We start from the raw sequence: 22,161 nt of genomic DNA, 5'->3' as shown, positions 1-22,161 counted from the left end.
TTCCTCTTCTATTCTTTGCAATAGTTTGAAAAGAATAGGTATTGGGGCGCCTGGGTGGCGCAGTCGGTTAAGCGTCCGACTTCAGCCAGGTCACGATCTTGCGGTCCGTGAGTTCGAGCCCCACGTCAGGCTCTGGGCTGATGGCTCAGAGCCTGGAGCCTGTTTCCGATTCTGTGTCTCCCTCTCTCTCTGCCCCTCCCCCGTTCATGCTCTGTCTCTCTCTGTCCCAAAAATAAATAAAAAACGTTGAAAAAAAATTAAAAAAAAAAAAAAGAATAGGTATTAATTCTTCTTTAAATATTAGGTAGAATTCACCTGTGAAGCCATCTGATCTCAACTTTTGTTTGTTGGGAGTTTTTTGATTACTAATTCAGTTTCTTTGTTGGTTATCCATATGCTTGAATTTTCTGTTCCTTCCTATTTCAGTATTAGGAGGTTATATGTTTCTAGGAATTTATCCATTTCTTTGTCCAATTTGTTGACATATAATTTTTTATAATCTCTTATTGTTTGTATTTCTGTGATATCAATTGTTATTTCTCCTCTTTCGTTGTATTTTTGTTTATTTGAATTCTCTCTCTCTCTCTTTCTTATTTTTAATGAATCTGGCTAGAGGTTTATCAATTTTGTTGATCTTTTCAAAGAACCAGCTCCTGGTTTCATAGATGTGTTTTTTTTTTTTTTTCCTATATCATTTATTTCTGCTCTAATGCTGTTTCCTTCCTTTTGCTGGTTTTGGGTTTTTGTTCTTTTTCTAGCTTCTTTAGGTGTAAGGTTAGGTTGCTTATTTGAGATTTTTCTTGCTTCTTGAGATAGGCCTGTATTGCTGTAAACTTCCCTCTTAGACCACTTTTGCTACATCCCAAAGATTAAAAAAAATTTTTTTTAATCTGTCTTTATTTTTGAGAGAGAGAGAGAGAGAGAGAAGAGAAGGAATAGAGACAGAGGGAGACACAGAATCCAAAGCAGGCTCCAGGCTCCAGGCTCCAAGCTGTCAGCACAGAGCCTGATGTAAGGCTTGAACTCATGAACAGTGAGATCATGACCTGAGCCGAAGTCGGTCACTTAACCGACTGAGTCACCCATGTGCCCCTATTACATCCCAAAGATTTTAGACTGTTGGGTTTTCATTTTCATTTGTCTCCATGTAATTTTTTATTTCTTTTTTGATTTTTTTCAATTTAAATTATTTTTTATTTTTTTTATTTTAGAGAGAGCACACACGAGCAGGGGAGAGGGGCAAAGGGAGAGAATCTTAAGCAGGCTCCACACTCAGCATGGAGTCCAACATGGGGCTCAATCCCACGACCCTGGGATCATGACCTGAGCCGAAATCAAGAGATGTTCAACCAACTGAGCCACCCAGGTGCCCCTCTTCTTTGATTTCTTGGTTGACTCATTTATTGTTTAGTAGCATCTCAGCATAAAGCTTTTGAGAAGAATCATGGAATTTTAAGTGTGAGATTTTTAAAGATCATCCATTTAAATTTCTTATTCAAGTAAAAAATTTAAGTAGAGAAGTTTTTTTAAACTCAGTATTTTTAGCATTATTGTGCATACTTATTTTGCATAAAACATGCAAACTCTAGGGGTGCCTGGGTGGCTCAGTTGGTTAAGCATCCGACTCTTGATTTCAGCTCAGGTCATGATCTCGTGGTTTGTGAGTTGAGTCTTGCATCGGGCTTTGTGCTGATAGTGCGGAGCCTGCTTGGAATTCTGCTTCCCTCTCTTTCTGCCCCTTTCCCACTTGCTCTCTCTCTGTCTCTCTCTCAAAATAAATAAAAAATCAACTTCAAAAAAATTATTGAAGGGGGGGTGCCTGGGTAGCTCAGTTGGTTAAGTGTCCAACTTTGGCTCAGGTCACGATCTCACAGCTTGTGAGTTTGAGCCTTACGTCAGGCTCTGTGCTCACAGCTCAGAGCCTGGAGCCTGCTTCAGATTCTGTGTCTCCTCTCTCTCTGCTCCTCCCCTGCTCATGCTCTCTCTTTCTCTCAAAAATAAACATTAAAAAATTTTTTGGGGTGGCTCAATTGATTGAATGTCCGACTTTGGCTCAGGTCATGATCTCATGGTTCATAGGTTCGAACCCCACATCATGTTCTGCGCCTGGAGACAGCTCAGAGCCTGGAACCTGCTTGCAATTCTGTATCTCCCTCCCTCTCTGCCCCTCCCCTGCTTGTGCGCTCTCTGTCTCTCAAAAAGGAATAAATAAACATTAAAAAAAATGTTTTAATAAAAAATTATTTTTAAAAACATGCAGACTAATAAGATTTAAATTATATATGAAGAATATTTACAAGTAGGATCCCATTATAACAAAAATTACAACAAAAAATTATTCTATATTATCAGTGTGTAATTCAGAGCTCAAAATCCATTTTCCTTTGACTGTCAACACAGAGCATTTAAGTCCCTTGTCCAAGGACAAGCTGCTTAGAATGTTTGCATGAGAATCTGAATCCTGATTCCTTATTCATGTATTCATTTATATTCAGCATATGAGTGCTGAGCATTGGTGAGGTTACCAGGGACATGCTGCCTAGAGCAAAAAATGACAGTCCGTGCCGTGATGGAACTTACATTCTGGTTGCAAGGAGACAGAAAGTAAACAACTAAACAACTCACTACAAAGTATGTCAGGTGCTGTAGATGCTATGGAGAAAGAAAAGCAAGGGAAGGCAGCTAGGGAATGCTGGTAGTCATGTGGAGGGATGCTATTTTTAATAGGGCGGTCAGGGAAGACTGTTGATAAGATGCATTTGATCAGAGACCTGAGAAGAGTAAAGAAGCAAGCTATACAAGACATTTGTAGAAGAATATTCCAAGCTGAAGCAATAGCAGGTGAAAAGCCTAAATCAGGGAAAATGCTTGGTATATTCAAGGAACAGCATCCAGGAGGTCAATGTAGCTGGAAGGGAGTGAGTGATGGAAGTAGGAGATGAGATCAGAGAGGTGTGAGGGGTTTATTATGTAGGGCCTTAAAGGCAAGTGTAAGAACTTTCACTTTTTCTCCAAGAAGTAAGTCATTGGAGGGTCTTGAGAGGCAGCATCTGACATCTGTTTTAAAAGCACACTGTGGCTGTTGTGTTGAGAATAAACTGTGAGCAGGGGAGAAGAGTGGAGAGGATAAGAGCAGAAACTCTCTGTGTTTATTACTGTTTGCTTATCTATCTTCTCTTTAAAAACTTGTTTATAGATCACTGGGTTTTCCTGGATGAAACAGGGTCCAGAGGTCACCACATGAAGTGTTTCATCCTATCAGGAATTAAAACAGCCAGTAGACCAGAGTTCTTTCTATTCCTGTTTGGAAGTCTCCCTCTGCCTCATGATAATCATATAAAAAAAAAAAAATAAGACATAACACCCATATAATTGACCTCTATTTGTGGAGAGTCAAGAGTGTGTGAGAGATATTAATTCTCATTTCCTAAAATAGGATAAATAAGTCTAGACCTGGGGTCTCTGGACTCTTGAGGCCTCAGCCATGTGCCAGAATCTAACAGGGGCTGAGAGCAGAGTACTCCAGCCCGTGGACATGAGTCCTCTTTACCCGCAAGGGCAAAGACCTGGCAGAATTTGATGGGAGAGCAGAAGAAATGTTTCTGTAGCCTCAGGAGCTGCCCAGGCCCAACTCTTCTCTACCATCTGTTTATCTTGTCATCTAAGAAATGAAGTGGGAAAAGGTCCTCTTAGCCTCCAGTGTGCCCAGGCAAAATTAATAAGGTGTTTTTTTTAAAAAAAATACAGGATCCTAATTTGAGCTGAAAGAGTCAAATGTATGCCCTTTCTTAGGTCCAGTTCACCTATAAATGTAGACAGCGGTTGAGATTTATTTATTTTTTAAAAATTTTTATGTTTATTTTTGAGAGAGAGCATGAACAGGGGAGGGGCAGAGAGAGAGGGAGACAGAGGATCCAAGCAGGCTCTGTGCTGTCAATACAGAGCCCAATGTGAGGCTCAAACTCACAAACCTTAAGATCCTGACCTGAGCTGAAGTCAGACACTTAACCCACTGAGCCACCCAGGTTCCCCTGGTTGAGATTTACTTTAAAGTCAGAGTAATCCCTGTGTTTTTGTTTTTACAAGAAACCGACAATGGTTTGTGTAGTTCCCTTCTCTGGTTTTTTAGACAAAAGGAATGAGTTCTGCTGGGGTGCCTGGGTGGTTTAGTCAGTTAAGCGTCCAACTTCGGCTCAGCTCATGATCTCAGGGGTTGTGAGTTCGAGCCCCACATTGGGCTTTCTGCTGTCAGCACAGAGCCGATCTCAGAGTCCGCTTTGGATCCTCTGTGCCCCTTTCTCTGCCCCTCCTCTGTTCATTCTCTCTCTCTCTCTTTCTAAATAGATAGATAGATAGATAGATAGATAGATAGATAGATAGATAGATAGATAGATAGAAATGTGTTCTAAAATTTTATTTAGGAAAATGAAGAGTGTAGTTTTCTAAACCTTATACGATATAGCCAAAGTATGGAAATCTTTATTGCCTTAGGGAATCCAGGTTTTTTCCCTTTTTCTTTAGGTAAGAGAAATCTTCAAGAAGTCACCTTTCCTGGTACCAAATGACAGTGTTAGCATCATGGATGGATCTTATGAAGGTGGGAGAGGTGTTAGTACATGTTCTGGGGGGAGTGGGCCAGGGTTACTAAATATTTTGATTAAAGGAACTGGGAACAGAGGTGGAGGTGCTGAAGTAAAAGGAACTAAATGAGGAGAAACACACAAGGAGGGATGGGATAACAGGAAATTGAAGGACAGGGAGAAGGAATACGTGTTTTAGACACAAAATTTACAGAAAAAAACAAAACTGGGGTCGAGGAAGATTAGGGAAAAATGCTCTTGAGATGTAATCCTTGTTTTTCTCTGTCTTTCAGGTATATTAGCTTGGGTTACTGTGAATTTTCTGACAGGTAATACATTCTCAAGTTTATTCTAAGATATTAACTGGGTTTCACATGAGGGTCCGAGCAAAAAAAAATCCCATTTTGCTTGTATTGTGCTTTAAAAAAAAAGAAAGGAAGGAAAGAAACTATAAGAGGTTACTGTTTATACCTGTCTTCAAGGCCTCAGCTACAGCAAGAATCCTTCTAGGTTAGCATTCACCTATACCCTTCGGGACCAGGGAGCAGTGGAATACTTATGAAACACCTGCAATATACAAGAGCAGGACAGAGATTGCAGACAGAGGAGTGTTGAGCTGTCCGGGAAGCAGAAGATATTCAGAGCTGGCTCTCATTCACAGGTCAGCTGCATGGCCAGAGCCGGGAAACTGTGGGGACCCTGGACCTCGGGGGGGCCTCCACCCAAATCACATTCCTACCCCAGTTTAAGGTGAGTCATTTATATGAAGGTCTGGTTAGCAACCCACTTGGCAAGCATATCATGGTGCCAAGAAAGTGGTACCCCATTTTAGGACAGCAGCTCTACCACAAATAGTCTGAGTGAAGTCAGTTAATAACTGGGTGTACTTCCCCTTGCTCCCTCATTGTTCAGAGTCCCTTTGATTCCTCCATCCCTTTGAGATTAACAGCTTAGTCTGTGTTTCTTTTCTGATTTCTTGGGGGAGGGACAGGGATGGTGGTGGTAACACCTCCAAACGCTTGCAGATCCTGAATAGTCTTTTTGCTTTTTCTGATTTGCAGAAGACCCTGGAACAAACCCCTAGGGGCTACCTCACTTCATTTGAGATGTTTAACAGCACTTATAAGCTCTATACACATAGGTGAGGAGGGGGACATGGAGGAATAATATTTCATGTTGTATGATTCTCCTAACTTTCCAAAGCATTTTGACATCTGTTACTGCATCTGACCAGCCTCACAAAGTTTTTGCCAATCTGCAAAGGTCTAATAACTGAAACCATAGCTCAAGGACCCAAGAGATTTCTCCTTTCTTGGCCTCAGAAGTGTATAACTTAAAGAGTTAAAAGTTTTCTGTAGAGAGAACACTTGGAGAAACTTCAGCCAAAGCTCTGTACCAATTCCTTTGAGTTTGCTTTCAGATGTTCTAAATCTGGCCGTGGATTTGATCACATTGGGGCTGGAAGCTAAGATAATGAGAGCTTTTCTGGGGATGGTTCCCAAGGTCGGACTGTACGAAGTGTCACTATCTCTGGCCTTTAAATCATAGGCATGGAAAGTTCTGGATGGCCTTGACCTAAACTGCAGAAAGTACCACTTGTCCACACAAGATGAAGAGGTTGCAGAGAACGAGGTTTTCCTCCCTCAGAGGGAGACACAGAAACCATGCTACTTTGGAAAGAGGTAGCTTTAGGTTGGAGAGCTTCAGGACCAACATGAAATTAGTCAATCCTATATTTTACAGTTACTTGGGATTTGGATTAAAAGCTGCAAGACTAGCAACCCTGGGAGCCCTGGAAACAGAAGGTTCGTCTGGGTACCTGTGCTGGTTGGGGTATGGTGAGAATGACATCAGTATTCAGCTTGCCTTTCCCCTTTCTTGACAGTGATTCTGTGGAGGAAAGCTTTACGCCAAATTAGGAAGCATGTGTTGTATACTGGACCTGATAATAGCAAATTTCTTTTCTACTTTATGTTGTGTTCAGTAGTTTTGGTATATATTATTAGCCATTTCTGGAATGAAGGCTATATATATAGGGGGAACAGCCTGTGACCAGAAGGCTGAAGTGTGCAGAAATTCATGGTTTGAAGAGTGAATTTGGCAGAAGCTTTTTCAAGCCGTTAGTTTTACGTGGGGGGTGCAGGAAGCAGTCCACTTGCAAGAAGCACCCACTGCAAGGGTGCAGTCCACTTGCAAGATGGAGTAACTGAACAACTTTATTCATCTCTTTCAACGTGGTTGAACGTTTAAGATCTCAGCTTTTGGGGTCAGGTGGAACTGGCTTCAGCCAGCTTTTTGATTTTGGGCAAGTTAGCTAACCTTTCTGTGCCTCTTTCCTCCCTTTATCTGAGATTTTGCATTTAATGTATTTTCTATGGTGCCTGCCTGGCTCGCAGTAAACTATTACTGTGAGAAAAGTAGAAGCGTATTTTTTACCTTTTTAAAATGTAAAAAAAAAAAAAAATTCTTTTTTTAATGTTTATTTATTTGTGGGGGGGAGGGGCAGAGAGAGAAGGAGACATAGAATCCGAAGCAGGCTCCAGGCTCTGAGCTGTCAGTATAGAGCCCGACACAAGGCTCGAACCCACAAACCATGAGATCATGACCTGAGATGAAGTCGGAGCTTAACTGACTGAGCCACCCAGGTGCCCCTACCTTTTTTTTTTTTTTAGAAAGGAGGGAACATATTCCATTGTAGGTTTTGGGTTTCTTTGAGATGTGATAAAAACCATGAACCTTTCTGCCAAATACGCATATGCACAAAAATTTATAGTTTCAGGAGGTTCACCAACCCCACAAAGCCCATCTATGAACCCTGAGTTAAGAATTCCTGTCATAGGACTCAGTCATGGAACTACCTACTTTGGTAATTCCTTTCAACCTTACTGTCTTCTTGCATTTGTGTGTGCATGTGTCTTTCACACATTCTATCTCTCTGTCTCTCTCTCTCCCACACATACACACACCCTTGCTTCTTACTTCGTGGTCTCGCTTCTTTCAGGGATTGATGGACACACTTTCCGAAGTGCCTGTCTACCAAGATGGTTGGAAGCAGAGTGGATCTTTGGGGGCGTGAAATACCATTATGGTGGCAACAAAGAAGGCAAGTGATGTTTTTTCACTGGTTGAAATTACCTTTACAGTAGAAGTCTGGAAAAGTCCCACAGGAGATGTTTTTCAGAACTTAAGAGAAGCTTGTCTTTTGCAGGGACTCATTCCAAATAGATCTTGGTATGCCTTTAAGGAATAGTATGAAGTGACAGTGAACAAGGCACTGTCTCTCTGTCCTGCTCTTTCCCTGCCCAAGTGTTGTAGACCCATTAGAAGCCTGTTCGTAGCCTAGGTCTGATGCCCTCAGCAAGGAGGAACACTATTTCAAATTCAGTTAATGTTTAGCTTTTTATTTTATTTTTTTACTTAAAAAAATGTTTTTTAAACATTTATTTATTTTTGAGACAGAGAGCATGAACAGGGGAGGGTCAGAGAAAGAGGGAGACACACAATCTGAAACAAGCTCCAGGCTCTGAGCTGTCAGCACAGAGCCCGACGTGGGGCTCGAACCCACGGACCGCAAGATCATCACCTGAGCCAAAGTCGGACGCTTCACCGACTAAGCCACCCAGGAGCCCCTTTTTTTTTTTTACTTTTTTAAAGTTTATTTTTTAAGTGTATTTATTTTGAGAGAGACAGAAACAGCATGAGCATGAGAGGGGCAGAGAGAGAAGGAGAGAAAGAGAATCTCAAGCAGGCTCAACACTGTTAGCACAGGACCTGATGCAGGAATTGATCTCATGATCTGAGCCAAAATCAAGAGTCAACCTCTTAGCCAACTGAGCCAGCCAGGCGCCCCATTGTTTAGCTTTTTAAATAATATTATATACATTTAAAACTGAGACCATGAGAAAAAGAATTCATCTCAGGTATTATAAAAAGCAGAGACCTTAAAGTCAAGATAAAAAACTCAATTTTTCCAGTGAAGGAAGCAGGTGAGCCTTCTGGATGCTCCTCATGAATACCATGGCATGTAAGGCTAGGCAGTAGCTTCAGGTTAGGTATGGCTATTTTGGTGAACACGGGTTAGGGAGGGGAGCTGCCATGGGGAAGCAGGTACCTTTCCTCCAGAGTGACAGGACTGTGGAAGTTTGCTCAGCTTTGTAAGCCCTTTGTCCTCAGCCCCAGCATCTGCTTTCATTGATCCTCCTGCTGTTTCTTTGTTGGCTCCAGAGAGCTCTTATTTTTCTCACATTGTGCCTGTACACTCTTGCCCTGGCAGGGGAAATGGGATTTGAGCCCTGCTACACTGAAGTGCTGAGGGTGGTCCAAGGAAAACTTCACCAGCCAGATGAGGTCCAGAGAAGTTCCTTCTATGCTTTCTCTTACTATTATGATCGTGCTGTTGACACAGACATGATTGGTAAGTTTACTCCAGGTATCAGTCTAGGGAGGAAGCTGGGCAAACCTGTGGTGGGGAAGGGAAAGGGAGAAAAGGAAAATTTTAAATGCTTCATCATGAGTGATCACCTTACTTCTTCTCCATTGCTGGCTATTGAATGACCTTAGTCACCGCAATGGAAGGATGAATATGATTTAGAATCTTTTGGAGCTAGAAAGTGGCCTAAGCAAATACATATGAAATCTTTTTTTTTTTTTTTACATTTTTATTGAGGTATAATCAACATAAAATGTGAATATTTAAAGTGTATAATTTATTGTTTTGACATATCTGTATACCCATTAAGCCATCAACAAATTCAAAATAATATATCCATTACGCCAAAAAGTTTTCTCCTCCCCCTTTATAACTTTTATTTTCTTATCACAATAGTATTGCTTTTTGTTGGTTCTGTGAATCAATGTATGTATGTGATCTGTCATGGCCTGAGATATGAGTTAATTTCCTATTTTCTGGGTTTTTTTAATAGGTCATTTTTTATTGTGGTTAAATATACATAGAATAATTATAAATGAATTAGACCACATAGATTGTGTTGTATGGATATGTCATGTTTGTTTATCCCATCTTGTAATGTTGGAAATTTTACTTCTAGTAAAAATTTACTTTAGTTTTTCATTATTATAAATTTCACTAGGATGAATTTCCTTATGTTTCCTTGAAGGCTTTTTGACATCAGCTACTGTTTCATTTTAGATTATGAAACAGGGGGTGTTTTAAAAGTTGAAGATTTTGAAAGAAAAGCAAGGGAAGGTAAGTGCCAGTGGGAACCCTTGAAGGCGAGTCCATGAGGCTGTGCCTGCCAACTCTAATGACCTTAAAGTGACCCAAAGCACCACAGTCAGCAGAAAGCCAGCCGCTCAGAAGGCTGGTTTCATGTTTTTGCCAGGAGTTAAAAGCATCAAGTGGCATAGAAAACCATGGGAATACAAGAAGCTTTGGGGAAATGATGAAAACCTTTTCTTCTTTCTATATTTCTTCCTTTCTTCCTTTTTTCCCCCTATTATTTTTTTTTCCCCACGTTTTTATTTATTTTTGGGACAGAGAGAGACAGAGCATGAACGGGGGAGGGGCAGAGAGAGAGGGAGACACAGAATCGGAAACAGGCTTCAGGCTCCGAGCCATCAGCCCAGAGCCTGACGCGGGGCTCGAACTCCCGGACCGCGAGATCGTGACCTGGCTGAAGTCAGACGCTTAACCGACTGCGCCACCCAGGCGCCCCTCCCCCTATTATTGAAGTATAATTGACATACAATTTTATATCAGTTTTAGGTGTACAACATATAGATTCAACAATTCTGTACATTACCCAGTGCTCACCACGATAATATAGTCATGATCTGTCTCCATACAACATTATTACAGTACTATTGAGTGTATTCCCTATGGTGTAATTTTCATCTCTGTGACTTATTTATTTTACGGCTAGAATTTTGTACCTCTTAATCTCCTTCATCTATTTTGCCCATTCCCCCACCCATCTCCCCTCTGGCAACAACCAGTTCTGTCTATTTAAGAGTTCAGTTTTTTCTTTATTTGTTCATGTGTCTTGGGTTGTTTTGAAATTTACATATAAGTGAAATCATGTAAGTGAAATCATATCTGTGTGACTTAGCATAATACCCTCTAGGTCTGTTCATGTTGTCCCAAGTGGCAAGATTTTTTTTTTTTTAAACATTTTTTTTTAACGTTTATTGATTTTTGAGACAGAGAGACACAGAGCATGAACAGGGGTGGGTCAGAGAGAGAGGGGGAGACACAGAATATGAAACAGGCTCCAGGCTCTGAGCTGTCAGCACAGAGCCTGATGCGGGGCTCAAACCCACGAACTGTGGGATCATGACCCGAGCTGAAGTCAGACGCCTAACCGACGGAGCCACCCAGGCGCCCCAAGATATTCTTTTTTTATGGCTGAGTAATATTCCATTGATGTGTGTGCACGCACACACCACCTCTTCTTTATCCATTCATCTACCAGTGGACACTTGGGCTGCTTCCATAAGTTGGCTGTTGTAAATAATGCTACAGTATATACAGAGGTGCTTATATCTTTTTGAATTAGTGTTTTCATTTTCTTTGGGTAAATAAGCAGTAAAAGAATTACTAGATCATATGGTATTTCTATTTTTAATTTTTTGAGGAACCTCCATACTATTATCCACAGTAGCACTGCCAGTTTACATCCCTACCAACAGTACATGAGGGTTCCCTTCTCTCCGCATCCTTGCTAACACTTCTTATTTCTTTTTTGATATTAGCCATTCTGATTGGTGTGAAGTGATACCTCATTATGGTTTTGATATGCATTTCCCTGGTGATGAGTTATGTTGAGCATCTTTTCTTTTTTCTTTTCAAATTTTAATTTAAACTCTAGTTAATTAACATACAGTGCAATATTGGTTTCAGGAGTAGAAATCAGTGATTGATCACTTACATACAACACCCCGTCCTCATCATAATAAGTGCCCTCCTTAGTATCCATCATTCATCTAGCCCATCCCCCACCCACCTCCCTCCATCAACCCTCTGACCCATAAAAGTCTCTTATGGTTTGTTTCCCTCTCTCTTTTTTTTACCCTCTCCCATATGTTCATCTGTTGTGTTTCTTAAGTTCCACATATAAGTGAAATCCTATGATATTTGTCTTTTTCTGACTGACTTACTTTACTTAGCGTAATACTCTGTAGCTCCATCCATGTCATAAATGGCAAGATTTCATTCTTTTTGATGGCTGAGTAATACTCTATTATATAGATGTGTGTGTGTGATATATATATATCAATATATATCACATCATCTTTATCCACTCATAGGTCAGTGGACATTTGGGCTGTTTCCATAATTTGGCTGTTTCCATAATTCCATAATTTGGGTATTGTAGATAATGCTGCTATAAGATTGGGGTGCATGTATCCCTTCGAATTAGTATTTTTGTATTCTTTGGGTAAATACCTAGGAGTACAACTGCTGGATCATAAGGTAGTTCTATTTTTAACCTTTTGAAGAACCTCTATACTGTTGTCCAGAGTGGCTGCACCAGTTTGCATTCCCACCCTTCCTCTGCATCCTTGCCAACAGTTGTTATTTCTTGTGTTGTTAATTTTAGCCATTCTGACAGGTGTGAGTTATCTCATCATGGTTTTGATTTGTATTTCACTGATGAGCGATGTTGAGCATCTTTTCATGTGTCTGTCAGCCATCTGGATGTCTTCTTTGGGAAAATGTCTATTCATGGTTCTGCCCATTTCTTAACTGGATTATTTGGTGTTTGGGTGTTGAGTTTGATAAATTCTTTATAGATTTTGGATACGAACCCTTTATTGGGGATGTCATTTGCAGGTATCTTCTCCCATTCTGTAGGCTGCCTTTTAGTTTTGTTGATTGTTTCCTTCACTTATCTTGATGAAGTCCCAATAGTTCATTTTTGCTTTTGTTTCCCTTGCCTCTTGAAACATGTCTAGTAAGAAGTGAGCATCTTTTGGGTGCCTGGGTGGCGCAGTCGGTTAGGCGTCCGACTTCAGCCAGGTCACGATCTCGCGGTCCGTGAGTTCGAGCCCCGCGTCGGGCTCTGGGCTGATGGCTCAGAGCCTGGAGCCTGTTTCCAATTCTGTGTCTCCCTCTCTCTGCCCCTCCCCCGTTCATGCTCTGTCTCTCTCTGTCCCAAAAATAAATAAAAACGTTGAAGAAAAAAAAAATTAAAAAAAAAGAAGTGAGCATCTTTTCACGTGTCTGTTGGCTATCTGTATGTTTTCCTTGGAAGAATGTCTATTCAGTTCCTTTGCCCATTTTCTTTTTCAAATAGTTTAGTAAAGATGTGTTTCTCCTAAAGTGGATAATATAAGCAAATTATACTTTTTTGTACAATTCACATATTGCATGAAATACTAAAACATAAATTTTAAACATTTGAAAATTATATGGAAGTATGACTACATGTGATAAAATTAGATTATTTAGACAAGTTTTAAGATTGAGACTGCATTAAAAATGATGGTAGATGGGGCACCTGGGTGGTGCAGTCGGTTGGGCGTCTGACTTCAACCAGGTCACGATCTCGCGGTCTGTGAGTTCGAGCCCCGCATCAGGCTCTGGGCTGATGGCTCGGAGCCTGGAGCCTGTTTCCGATTCTGTGTCTCCCTCTCTCTCTGCCCCTCCCCCGTTCATGCTCTGTCTCTCTCTGTCCCAAAAATAAATAAAAATGTTGAAAAAAAAAATTAAAAAAAAAATGATGGTAGAGGTTGACGTGATTGAAAACAAAACAAAATTTGTATATGGGAAAAGGCATCATCTATAAAGTTAATGGATGGAATAATAAACTTAACATTATTTGCATTATAAATAGATAATAAAAATAAAATAGGTAAAGGCTAATAACACTAGCATATAAAACAGTCCTAAAATTATGAACACTTTATATATAAAAGTTAATGTCAAACTGTATTAAATCGTCACTAAAGAAAAATAAGCTGTATCTGTTTTTTTTTTTTTTAATGTTTATTTTTGAGAGAGAGGGGGGAGAGGAGAGGCACACACAGAATCCAAAGTAGACCCTAGGTTCTGAGTTGTCAGCACAGAACCTGACACAGGGCTCAAACTCAGAACCAGGAGATCATGACCTGATCCAAAGTTGGATGCTTAACCCACTGAGCCACCTAAGAACCCTGTTATATCAGTTTTCTCTTGCTGTGATATCAAGTTACCATAAATGGAGTGCCTTTGCCCATTTTTAAATAGGATTGTCTGTTTCTTTGGTGTCAAGTTGTGTAAGTTCTTTATATATTTTGGATACAGCCCCTTACTGGGTGTACCATTTGCAAATATCTTCTATTCAGTAAGTTGCCTTTTTGTATTGTCAATGGTTTCCTTTGCTTTGCAAAAGGTTTTTAATTTGATGTAGTCCCAAGAGTTTATTTTTGTTTTTGTTTCCCTTGCCTGGGGAGATATATCCATAAATATGTTGCTAAGGCCCGTGTCCAAGAGATTCCTGTCTGTTTTGTTTTAAGAGTTTTACAGTTTTAGGTCTCACATTTAGGTATTTGATCTAGTTTGAGTTTATTTTTATGTATGGTGCTCTTCCTTTTTTTTTTTTTTTAATTGAAATAGTGTTATCAGTGTTAATGAAATACTGAGCACCAAAATATATGGGAAATAGCCACAACGGCTTCTTTGAGAGCATCCATGGAAATACAGATAAATGCTCTTATCCACTGGCCCCAAAGTAGGGCTACTGGTATTTCTCTGTCTTCTGGGCCTTAGCATTAATAATAGGTAAGGGACTTAGTTGAATTAAGCCCCAACAACAGATAATAGAAATTTAGCAAATAAACCAGGATCCCAGGCACCTTTGAGTAAAGAAGATGTGACATCAGAAATGTGCAAATTCTTAAACACCGTGGCCTTACAGAGGTTGTCAGTGCACAGTTGTAGTCTTTAAGACTCCCAGGTGCTAGCCAAATGGAGAATTCTGCTTTGCTTATCCTAAGTGTGTATTTTGAGAAAATCCTACACTTGTCAGTTAGCCTCAAACTTGAATTCCACTCTTCACTCTCTCCCTTTCAGTGTGTGATAACTTGGAAAACTTCGCCTCAGGCAGTCCTTTCCTATGCATGGATCTCAGTTACATCACAGCCTTGTTGAAGGATGGCTTTGGCTTTGCAGACAGTACTGTCTTACAGGTAAGAGAGATGGTACTGAAATCATGTAACAGTCTACTTATTTGGGAATTAGGAAGATTTAAGAACTTGTTTAGTAATAAATTAGTGGCTGCAGGTGGAATTATGACGTGTTTTTGTTAGGGCTATGGACAAGGCACTCTGCAAGACACCATGAATGTGGGAAATTAGCTTGATGGAATGGTAACTTTTTTTTTTTTTTTAATGTTTTCATTTATTTTTGAGAGAGACAGAGCATGAGCGGGGGAGGGGCAGCGATCGAGGGAGACACAGAATCTAAAGCAGGCTCCAGGCTCTGAGCTGTCAGCACAGAGCCCGACACGGGGCTCAAACCCATGAGCTGTGAGATGATGACCTGAGCTAAAGTCGGACGCTTAACCGACTGAGCCACACAGGCTCCCTGATGCAGTGGTAACTTCTAAGTATATTCCCAGGCAAGCTGTCTAGGGGTCACAGAGCAGAAAGGCTTGCATCCCAAATTAAGATGCCCAAGTCACATGGTTTATTGAATCAAATTCAAAACTCAGGGCAAGAAGCAAAGGGAAAGAAATAGGGATAGGTGAGAACATATAGGATAGGGTGGAAATGGGCAGGCTGGAAATGCCATACTTCTTAATTCCTGGGTTCATATGTCCTGCATCTCTCTCTCTCTGCTGATAGTGCAGTTATAAGTACTAGAGCTGATCAAGCGGGTACAAGGACAGAAGGTGCCTGGGACTGTCACACAAATTTGCTCTATTCGGAGAGGCAGGGGGGCAGGTACAATGGCTAGTAGCATTCACTCACTCATTACCCTATTAGATGGTTTTATTCGGCAGAGGACAAAAGGATGTCACCAGTGAGTGGCTTATTCAAGTTCTCATTAATGTTGAATGCCTTGTATATATGTAGTATGTCCTATATATTTTATATGTGCCTCATATATTTAGTGCCTCTTGAATCTTGTGTCCCTTTTTGTCCTGCTGTCTCTGTCCATTTGTTTAGGTACATGCAGGCTCCACTTCGTAGTAACTTATTTATCTATTCTAAACACATCTTATATGTTTTATCCATCCCATTTATTTTCTTGTCTTCTGTACCATAATTGTATAATTGTACATTATGGTTACAAAGATGATTAAAATGAAATCTTGTCCTCAAATAGCATATAATCTATTAAAGGAGATGTGACAAAAATATAAGTACGGCACAGGCAACTTTGTACTTTGGGGTCAAATAAGTAGGCCGTACTTTGTTTTTGAAGTGCCCTTGTGGGGGTGCCTGAGTGGCTCAGTCAGTTAAACGTTCAACTTTGACTCAAGTCATGATATCACAGCTCGTGAGTTCGAGTGCCACGTTGGGCTCTGTGCTAATAGCTCAGAGCCCAGAGCCTGCTTCAGATCCTGTGTCTCCCTCTTGGCCCTTCCCCTGCTCACATGCATGCACGCTCACTCTCTCTCAAAAATAAATAAACATTGAAGTACCCTTGCTTGCATCATATCCCCTTCCTGTTTCCTCAATTCCAGATGAGTTTATATTGCCCCATTTCTTGTGTTACACAGATTTCATAAACTCATAAACTTTGTACTAAGGTATTTGGATTTCATGTGTTGTATCTGACAAGAATATTGGCATTTAAGGTACTTAACAAAGAATTACTTGCTAGTAGAATGTAGATTTCATCTGGTCAACAAAGAAGTATTGTGTCATAAGAAATCAGTCCTAGAAAAAAAGACTAAAACCAATCCACTGGTCTCCAAACTTTTTTGTGTGTGGTGTTATCAGTAGTGGCATTATTGTTTAACAAAAGATACAGAATGTCAGTAAAACTAATCAAAGTGGAGCTGTCTGGTTGAAGTGGAGGAATGAGGCCTGGAAGGATCAGCATTTGGCCTCCTTTTCTCCTTTAAAGCACTTCCAAGAACTCCTAAGATTCTGAAGAAAACAATTTGATAAATACTAATCTGATCTTCTTTTTATGTATTGGAAGAAATCAGGTTTAAACATTTGCCCAAAGTCACTGAACTGATTGAGACACAACCTGGCCTAGAATGCCTTAAATGCCTTGGTTGGTTATTAATCAGTGCTTAAGAAAATTCAGTTGTTTATAAACTATGAATTGTGAAGTTTAATATGTTCTTTCCTACCCCTAAATTGATTCCTGCCTCCTGTTGTATTTTGTTTCGGGATTAGGGAAAAGAATTCAGAAGCCTGTTTGTCTAAAAGGTCCTGTCTAGAAGGCCTGGGTAAGACCACTTCCAAGCCAGAAGATTCAGAGATCAGATTGGCAGGTGTAGGGGCAATAAGCCACGGCAAGAGGGAAACCGTTATAGAGAGTGGTAGTGGGAAGCCTCCAAAGACTGGCTACTCCAAATTTTACCTTGATTTGGCCATGTGTGATCTTTGTCGATATTCTCTGCCTGTGTCATGCTTGCCAGAGTTGAAAATGAAATAAAAATGTGAACTTTTTTTTTTTCTACTTAACAGCTTTCAAAGAAAGTGAACAACATAGAGACAGGCTGGGCCTTGGGGGCCACCTTTCACCTGCTGCAGTCTCTGGGGATCTCCCACTGAGACCAGGCCCTTCTTCTGAGGATTGCATTTGCCAACAACCTTTTTAAAGGTAGAAGGAGAGAGGACTCAGTCATGTTCTGAGCTAGTCTGAGGATAGCCTGGACTGAAGCCCAGCAGCTCATCAGGAGGAAGGAGCTTTCGGAGACAGGTCTTGCCCTTGAGTCTGGAGATTTGGGTCTAATTAATTCTGTATATCTAATGTGAACTCTTGACCTTACCACTCTGCTTGCACAGCTGGCACCAGAGTCTAAATCTTTGAGATTCTTTGTGTGTCACAGCCAAAAGGAAAAGCTTTGAAATTAACCTTGGAGAGCCCAGGGACAGGTCCCTGGGAACCAAAGAAAAATCTCATTTCAGCCCTTTGAGTGCCTCATTCCTTTGAACGTATTAATTTTCCTCTTAACACGCTACACTAAGCCCACTGATTGCAATCCCATGACCTATCAACACCAGTAATTTTTCCTCCTCCCTACACATTGCCACGTCCCACCCTCTTTCCACTCACCTCCCCTAAAAACAAAAACAAAAACCTGGTTTATGCTTTTCATGTGTAACTCCAAGGGAGAGAAAAGGTAACATATCTGAAATTGTGTGATCCTGCTTTGTGCCAGTTCTTGGCAAGATAGAGAGCAACTCCTCACTGTGCAGACCCCAGCCTAAAAAAGGAGTCTATTTGATCTCTAGGGACAAGGTTTGGGAGAGTGTGGCTCCCTTGAATAGACCTTCTCTTAATCAGGCAATCCTGGGATTAATTAACATATCCAACTTTATAGGAATGTATGTGTATTCAGTGCCAGTTCCTCCTCCCAGGAAAATGTGTTTATAGTTAATTTCTCATCCTAAATGAGTTTTCTTTGTATTTCTAAGAAATTCATCTACTCTGGCTTTTGGTCTGTGCTCAGATGCCTTTGGCTGTGCTGTGCAAGGGTCTCTAGATTTGGGTCACAGCTCCTTGCAGTTTGCCCTTTTATTCTCTCCGTTTGTAGTCATATCTCTTTCTGCTCTGACCCTGATAATTTTAGCTAACTTCCTCTAAATTATTTTTTAGTTCCAGGGTTTCTGGTACCTTTCTTGATGGTACCTAATATTTGATTAGGTTGGCCATTTTGGCCCACATCAGTACGGTGGATTCTCTTTTTGAGTGTTGAGAGCTCTTGATTTTGTGAATTATTTCCCCTAAAATTAATTATCTTTTTTTGTGTGTGTGTAGTGGTGGCGGGGCGGGGGTTGTTTTTTGTTTTTTTTTTTACAGGATCATCATCTGCTTCTTATCTACCCACTCAAGTGCTCTTAGACTTGAAAGATCTTTGTATAGTCTGGCTCCTTTACCTTAGCTCTTTGCCTCCAGCTTCTTTCTAACAAAGTTTGCATGTCCCCAAACTTGTAGTCTTCACAGTAGACTCTTTCAGCTCTTTCAAACAAGTGTTAAATATACCTGGCCCTCACACTAGTTCCTGGGGAAACTTATTTCCTAGTCATTCCATTGAGTCAATAAATATTTAACATCTGATATGTGCAAGTAGGCAAATTTCTATATCCTCATCCCCCAAATTTTGTTTTTTAATTCAATGTGGAATTTCTTCAGATACTTCTTTTATTATACTGAGGTCACTTTTATACCTACTGTCTTCCTCAAAAGATGCTACATAATTAAATAGAATCTTTAGAAAGTTGAAAACTACCAAAGATAAAACCCAGTCTTCTGCCCATTGCAGAATTCCCTGAACATTTCCAGTTGGTTATCATTCATCTTCTGTTTAGGCATGTGTTTGGATGGCTTATTCCATTTTTGGACTTTGCTGATGTTAAAAGAAAATCTCTTTTATATTGAGCTGAAATTACCTGTCTTCTCAGTGGTCTTAGATCTGCTCTGATCTCTCCTTCCACAGCCTTTCAATCTTTGGAGAAAACTTCCAAGTCCTTTATGGTATCTTCTTTAACATACCATATGGCTTCATTTCAAAAAAAAAAAAAAAAAAAAGGGTGCTGGAACCAGTCATCATACACTAAATGTTGTTCCATATAATTAGGGAGAGAGACTGTTTCCTCTAGTAGAAACCAAGTTTTCCCAAGAGGTAAGCTGTGTTCACTAGACTCATCCAGCTTGATGGGTCTGGAGAGGTAAGGTTCCATGGTCTTTAGCACCACAGCTTGTCTGTGAGGCTTATAAATAGGAGCCAAGTATTGTTCACCCAACTCCTTTGGTCATCCCAGATACCTTCAGAAATCTGTAGGTAGGAATCAGTAGATGCAGTAGTATTCCAGAAGTGTATCTACATATATTCTGATTCCCTTGATGAGAACATCTGGACAATTAATTTATCCAGTTTAGGAGCAACTTGGAATAAGAATTTTTATTTCTTAGAAAAAAAATTTCTATAATGTCCTTTCTGCCCCTTAGTGTACCTTTTGGGCCTCTTATTGAGGGGTCATATAGAGTCTAATGTTGCTGGTTAAGTTTCCTTTCTCTAAATGTGTAAGATTTCAAACACTAAGGACATGGCCTGGCACATAATGAATGTTGTGTTGTTACATCATCATCATATGAAGAACATCTTCTGTGGGTCGTGGAGGTTTGCAAGATGTGCCTTAAAATTCTTCCTGTCCTGCCTGATTTGGTTGGTGTATTTTTGGAGTCCACGTTCTCCTTACCTGGGCTACCTTTCCATTTTTTGTGAAAGATGATCTTTTTTCCCTATGGTGACCTTTCTGGACTCTGCTAGTACTCACACAGCTTTTCACAGTAACTGCCCTATTCCATTCTGGCCATATTTTTCCTGAGATTACAGGAAGTTTCATGACTGTCACTTTCTTTAGTATCTTTACAAATTTTCTGCATTCGCCTGTAAAGCTCCCCCTGTGGTAACAAGTTTCTCATCCCTTCAAAAATTATTCCCAAGAATAGCTTAGTTTGGTTCAAAAGCAGACGGTTTCTTCTCATTTCATCTTCAAATCGGACTTTTGGGCAAGATATTTTTTACAGTGTACAAATACAATGGATGCACAAATCTATAAAAGGATTCTCTGGGACCATGAAGTGAGCTTTTCGAAAACCCAGAGCAAGACACCCTTTCTCCCACAGGTCAGCCACTAGTCTACAACCAAACATGTATGTGATTCTGCTGCTAATCGACTTTCCCCTTTGACCTGGTTCCTGAGGTCTTCAAACCTGTGCAATTATTTATTGTTTTATTACTGAACAGACAATGGTGTCCCAGAGAGGAACCATAAATAAAATTGAATTCTGGTGCTGTGATAAGGAAGTAATTAACATTAAGAAGATTTTTTTTTTTTTCAGGAAGTCCAGTGTGCACCTTTAACCAAGGTTAAAGCAATTTATGTTTAATTTGCATTGTTAGGGATTTTGAAACAGCAGTTGTAACAAAAATGCATGAATTGGGTATTTTTAATTTTTATCTTCATCAGAAAGCAATTGTGTAAATTTATGACCAGCATTAAAAAGAATTACATAAATCTTTATTATATAAGTTTCTGGTGTGTAGCTTTATAATTCGTCTGTGTATACTACCAAGTGATCACCACCACAGACCTGGTCACCGTACCGTCGACCACCTCCTCCTCTGGTAACCACTGGTCTATTCTCTAGAAGGTTTTTATTTTGTTTGCCCTTTTGTTTTTTGAGATCCACATACGAGTGAAACTGACTTTTCTCCAGTATACGTGTTCTTGGCTCCTTTGTGGTAAAATAATTGCCCCGATATGTGTGGGTTTATTTCTGGGCTCTCAGTTCTGTTCCATTTGATCTCTGTGTCTGTTTTTGTACCCATACCATGCTGTTTTGATTATTACAGCTTTGTAGTTTGAAATAGTTTGAAATCAGGGAGCTTGATACCTCCAGCTTTGTTCTTTCTCAAGATTGCTTTGGCTATTCGGGATCTTTTGTAGTTCCATACAAATTTTAGAATTATTTGTTCTGATTCTGTGAAGTATGCCATTGGAATTTTAAGAGCTATTGCATTGAATCTGTAGATGCCTTTGAGTTGTATGGGCATTTTAGTATTAATTCTCCTAATCCATAAGCACAGAACAGCTTCCCTTTGTGTCTTCAGTTTCTTTCATCAGTGTCTTATAGTCATAAGTGTCTAGGTCTTTCACCTCTTTGATTAAATTTATTCATAGGTATTCTTTTTGATGCAGTTGTAAATTGCAAATGGAATTGTTTTTTTAACTTCTTCTGATGCTTTATTCTTAGTGTGTAGAAACACCACAGATTTCTGTGCATTGATTTTACATCCTGCAACTTTACTGAATTTTTTAGTTCTAGCAGTTTTCTGACGGGGTCTTTAGGGTTTTCTATGTATAGTATCATGTCATCTGCAAATAGTTTTACTTCTTCCTTTCTGATTTGGCTGCCTTTTCTCTTGACTAATTGGTGTGGCTAGGACTTCCAGTACTGTATTGAAAAAAAGAGGTAAGAATGGGCATTCTTGTCTTGTTCTTGTTCTTAGATGAAAGGCTTTCAACTTTGCACTGTTGAGTATGATGTTAGCTATATGATTGTTATATATGGCCTTTATTGTGTTAAGTTACGTTCCCTACTGTACCTACTTCATTAAGAATTTTGTTTTTCATTGTTTGTTTATTTTTGAGAGAGAGAGCATGCGAGTGGGAGGGGAGCTAAGAGAGGGAGACACAGAATCCCAAGCAGGCTTTGAGCTGTCAGCACAGAGCTTGATGCAGGGCTCGAACCCATGAGCCGTGAGATCGTGACCTGAGCTGAAGTCGGATGCTTAACCAACTGAGCCATCTAGGTGCCCCTTTGTTGAGAATTTTTAACATAAATGGGTATTGAATTTGTCACATGGTTTTTCTGCATCTATTGAGATGATCAGATGACTTTTATTTTTCTTTCTGTCAACATATCTCGATTGATTTCTGTATG

General features: G+C 40.0%; 1 protein-coding gene across 23 annotated transcripts in view; it reads left to right on the top strand.

Annotated features, from left to right (window-relative positions):
• ENTPD5 (ectonucleoside triphosphate diphosphohydrolase 5 (inactive)) overlaps positions 1-20,741 on the top strand; it is a 53,963-nt gene extending 33,222 nt beyond the window's left edge. For 21 of the 23 annotated variants that reach the window (XM_045060217.1, XM_045060220.1, XM_023255831.2 and 18 more), the window contains 10 exons: positions 4,522-4,597; positions 4,874-4,909; positions 5,242-5,330; positions 5,642-5,721; positions 6,324-6,385; positions 7,582-7,683; positions 8,854-8,994; positions 9,730-9,786; positions 14,593-14,708; positions 17,172-20,741. In XM_045060217.1, coding sequence (XP_044916152.1) covers positions 4,522-4,597; positions 4,874-4,909; positions 5,242-5,330; positions 5,642-5,721; positions 6,324-6,385; positions 7,582-7,683; positions 8,854-8,994; positions 9,730-9,786; positions 14,593-14,708; positions 17,172-17,258 — 846 coding nt within the window. In that variant the 3' untranslated portion in view covers positions 17,259-20,741. The remainder of the gene's footprint in view (positions 1-4,521; positions 4,598-4,873; positions 4,910-5,241; positions 5,331-5,641; positions 5,722-6,323; positions 6,386-7,581; positions 7,684-8,853; positions 8,995-9,729; positions 9,787-14,592; positions 14,709-17,171) is intronic. The other 2 variants (XM_023255847.2, XM_023255845.2) reach the window with 1 other exon arrangement.
• Positions 20,742-22,161: the final 1,420 nt, after the last annotated feature.

This window comes from Felis catus, chromosome B3, assembly GCF_018350175.1.
Source record: "Felis catus isolate Fca126 chromosome B3, F.catus_Fca126_mat1.0, whole genome shotgun sequence".
Classification (NCBI taxonomy): Eukaryota; Metazoa; Chordata; class Mammalia; order Carnivora; family Felidae; genus Felis; species Felis catus.
Note: the sequence above shows the minus strand (reverse complement) of the source record. Positions and strands in the feature narration are given on the sequence as shown.